General features: G+C 28.0%; 1 protein-coding gene across 1 annotated transcript; it reads right to left on the reverse strand.

Moving 5' to 3' along the window:
* Nucleotides 1-338: 338 nt before the first annotated feature.
* LOC131599708 (disease resistance response protein Pi49-like) lies at nt 339-1,205 on the reverse strand. The gene is made up of 2 exons (XM_058871980.1): nt 941-1,205; nt 339-820 (listed from the first exon to the last, which is right to left on the reverse strand). The coding sequence occupies exons 1-2, from the start codon at nt 1,119-1,121 to the stop codon at nt 525-527; spliced, it is 477 nt and encodes a 158-aa protein (XP_058727963.1). The 5' UTR covers nt 1,122-1,205; the 3' UTR covers nt 339-524.
* Nucleotides 1,206-3,908: the final 2,703 nt, after the last annotated feature.

Genomic DNA, 3,908 nt, shown 5'->3' on the forward strand with positions numbered 1-3,908 from the left:
TGTAATGTGAATTGAACATGGCTTATGTTTTTTTGAGAAGAGAATAATGAAATATTTGTGCAAATGCAGAGTTAATGGAATTCTATGAGCATCACTTCCACACGCGATTTCGGACTCTTGACCTTGAAATAACTTTTGATATAAACAAGAAATGGTCAAATCATATTTGAGGAGTTCAAGCAATCTATTAAGAAGAAGTTCAACATGAATGATCTTGGAAGAATGTCGTATATGTTAGGCGTTGAAGTCAAGCATGACATAAATGAAATTTTCATTCATCCTGAGAAGCTATGCTAAAGAAAATTAGAACAACTATATAAAAAACCAAGTAAACAGAATTAGATGAAGTATTATTATCATTTATTGGATAGGTAGAAACATGACTTAAAATCTCACACCCACTTCTGCAACATATGGAAAAGGAAAAAAACATTACATTCGAACCCAAATTAAGCACACTAGATATTTAGTATAATGTATCACAACACACCATGTATAAAGCAAACACTTAATGACTATATAGTTTAGTTGTAATCAGGATTAGCCACACAGTAACCCTCGAGAGCTTTGAAAAGACCATCACTCTTAGCTTTATCCTTCTTGAGTTGCTCTTCACTAGGAGCAGCATCACCTTTTGTGAAGTATTTCACAGTCAGCTTTGCAATGGATCCTCCATTTGGTCCTGCAAACAATTTAGCCTCGAACGAGATCTTCTCAAATGTGTCTGGAAGTCCCGCACCTCCAACTATGCTGTAGTTGTAATTCCAGTTAACAGCATCTACTAACTCTATTTTGTGCAACACATGCTTGGTTTCACCATCTGCACATAATAATTATGGAGTTTTTTTTTTAATAAAATGAATTAAAAAAAGAATGAAACTTGCAATTATAACTTTATATATGGAGAACATATTGAGAGTATATATGTACGTATACTGACCTTCAACGAAAGTGATTTTCTTTATGGTTCCGACACCGCCGTTTCCTTCAACAATTTCAATACTTTTGATGTCATCAATAACCTTTGGGATAAGAGTGTTAGCATCTGTAACATGAGCTTTGTGAAGTATAGCAGGTGCTACAACAGAAGTTTTTTCATCATCAAAAGAGTAAACACCCATGATTTATAATGCTAGCTAGTATGAGAAATAACAAATTAATAATTTAGAAGATGCTTGGCTAGCTGTGTGATTTATGAGTGGAGTTATGTTTAGTATTTATAGGAACTGAAGATGTATTGCTTAGAATTTAGATGGCCAATAGATGAAGATAATGACTAATATCAGGTCGTTGGGAATTTTTTTCTTCACATGCTACATGAATTTGGATAATACTTTTCAATCTTGAACAAGTGTAGTTGGAAAATATTAATGCTTAAGAAAAATCCTAGAGAGACTATTTGCTAATAGAGGGCTTTGAAGTATAGCTAAGAAAATAAGTTATTTTATATGGGCCTACGCATTAAATATGATAAAATACAGCGTTTGAGTTCAATGTGATAAAATATAGTAAAAAAATTAGGGTATTAATATATTCTTTTAATTATTTATTTTTAACAAATTTAAAATTTAAATTAATTATATTTTAAAATATAAAGTTTTGGGATCAAAGCGTATTTTATATTTATTAACACAATAATTTTCTATATTTTTAAGTGTCATATGATTCATTTTTCTTTTTTGTCATAATAATGACTCTTGGAAAATGTTAAAAAGAATGTTTGACTAAAAATTCATTTAAATATCGAATTTTTTAAAATAATATTTAAATATATTTATATATTTAATTTTTTAATAATGTTTAATTTTATATAGTTTTATATATTTTGAAAAATGGTTTGTGATTTTATAGTTGGTATGAATTTTTTGTTTAAATATTATTTATTTTATAATAATCAAAGGTTTTTAATAACTCATTTTAAAAAAGAAACATCCAAACACATTTAATAATATTTAATGTTATATAATTTACCATATTTTAAAATCATTTGTGATTTTAGATTGTATAACTTTTTATTTGAATATTCAAACTCAAAATGTCCTAAAAGTCGTCACTTTCATAAAAGCCACTAATTCTTTCTAGTTTGTCTTTCTCAAAATTATATTTCTCAATTTCTAACACAACCCACCAATTGAGACATATCTCTCAGTTGTTGGTTTGCTATTTTATTTTACAATAGTGCAGAAAGAGAACTTTACACCCATTTTCTAGACATGTTACACTTGTTATCATTGAATGTAAATTCAAAGGGTGAGATATGCGGGAAGAATTTACACTTGTTTAAAAATGTGTGTAGAAAGCGAAAAATTACACCATATTTTAACTAAAATGGGTGTAAAATATCAAATATTGACATTGAATTTAAATGCATTTATCCCTTAATTTAACTAAATCGAGTGTAAAATGAATGATACTGACAAAGAATGTAAACTAATTTACACCCTACTTTATATATATATATATATATATATATATATATATATATATATATATATATATATATATATATATATATTTATATATATATATATATATATATATATATATATATATATATATATATATATATATATATTGTATGTAAAATATTTGATAATTACATTGAAATACAATGAATTTACATCCTGTATTAGATAGAATGGGTGTAAAATATCCGAATTTTATTGTAACATTTATTTAAAAATTTATTAAACCAAATATTTTTAAATCGTACCAACAGGTTATACATCAAACAAAAATTATATCCATATGTAAAAAAAAAAATCGCTTTTTTCATGTATCTAGTACCAACATAACATTCATTTATATATATATATATATATATATATATATATATATATATATATATATATATATATATATATAAGTGTGTATGTGTTTTTTTCAATGGCTTTCGTTTTGTGACTATTTCTTAATTCATTTGCTCTTTAACCATTTGGATTAAACATTCTTTTAGATTTTACTCTTCAACCATATGCAAAAAAACTGAGTCCAAAGTTGTCGTATGTAGTCAATTGACTCTTTTCAATATGATGAGGTGTCTGTGAATTTCTACAAGTTTAACATGTAACAAATTCATGTGTTTAAAACAATAACTTACATGTTTTTTATTCAATATATGTAATAGAAAAATGTTTTAAGTTATACTACTTATTGAATCTTTAAAAATTACAAACATCAATAATGTCAAACATATTTTTCATGACATAATATCGACATGTCCATCCATTATCTAGTTGATGCTCCTACATATACAATCATTTGTTTGTTTAATTTCATTATACAACAATGTGTATTTCTACTGCATAATTGTTGCACCCTAAAATTTACCCTCCTATCTTTCTAACTAGCTTAGGCTTTGCATTGGACCATATGTATACATACATGGCATTGGCTCTATGATCACGGGAACAAGGTTCCATTCTTCTAAAGCTACATCAGAAATGACTGTTTTGTCAATTGATACAGTGAATCAAGAATTCAGGTTTCTTGAAGTGTGGTATGATCCGCATATGTTCTCAAGCTCTCTCATTAGGGATCCATCAAATCCCTCTCATAGCAAGTGCCCTCGCACTCCGATGTGCTTTGAATTACAAAAGAGGTTAAGAGTTTCCATTGTTTTGGGACAATTTGGTTCAAAAGTCCGTTCTTACGGTACAACTGCAAAATTCACAACTTCCGACTGGAAGGTCGTATGGGCTCAATTCCTGCGTAGTAAGGACATTTCGGATTTCTCTACATCTTTTGTGTTCAGATCGAAAGTCAATTCATTAAGAAAAGTAGTGCGAATTAATTGTTCTTGATATTCCGGTTTTGATGTTCATTTGTCTTCCGGATGTTCGAAAATTCATAACTTTCGCCCACTGAGCCCGTTTGAGGCTATCCAAATGTCAAAAGTTTCGTCTCGA

Source organism: Vicia villosa, linkage group LG4, assembly GCF_029867415.1.
Source record: "Vicia villosa cultivar HV-30 ecotype Madison, WI linkage group LG4, Vvil1.0, whole genome shotgun sequence".
In the NCBI taxonomy this organism is placed as follows: domain Eukaryota; kingdom Viridiplantae; phylum Streptophyta; class Magnoliopsida; order Fabales; family Fabaceae; genus Vicia; species Vicia villosa.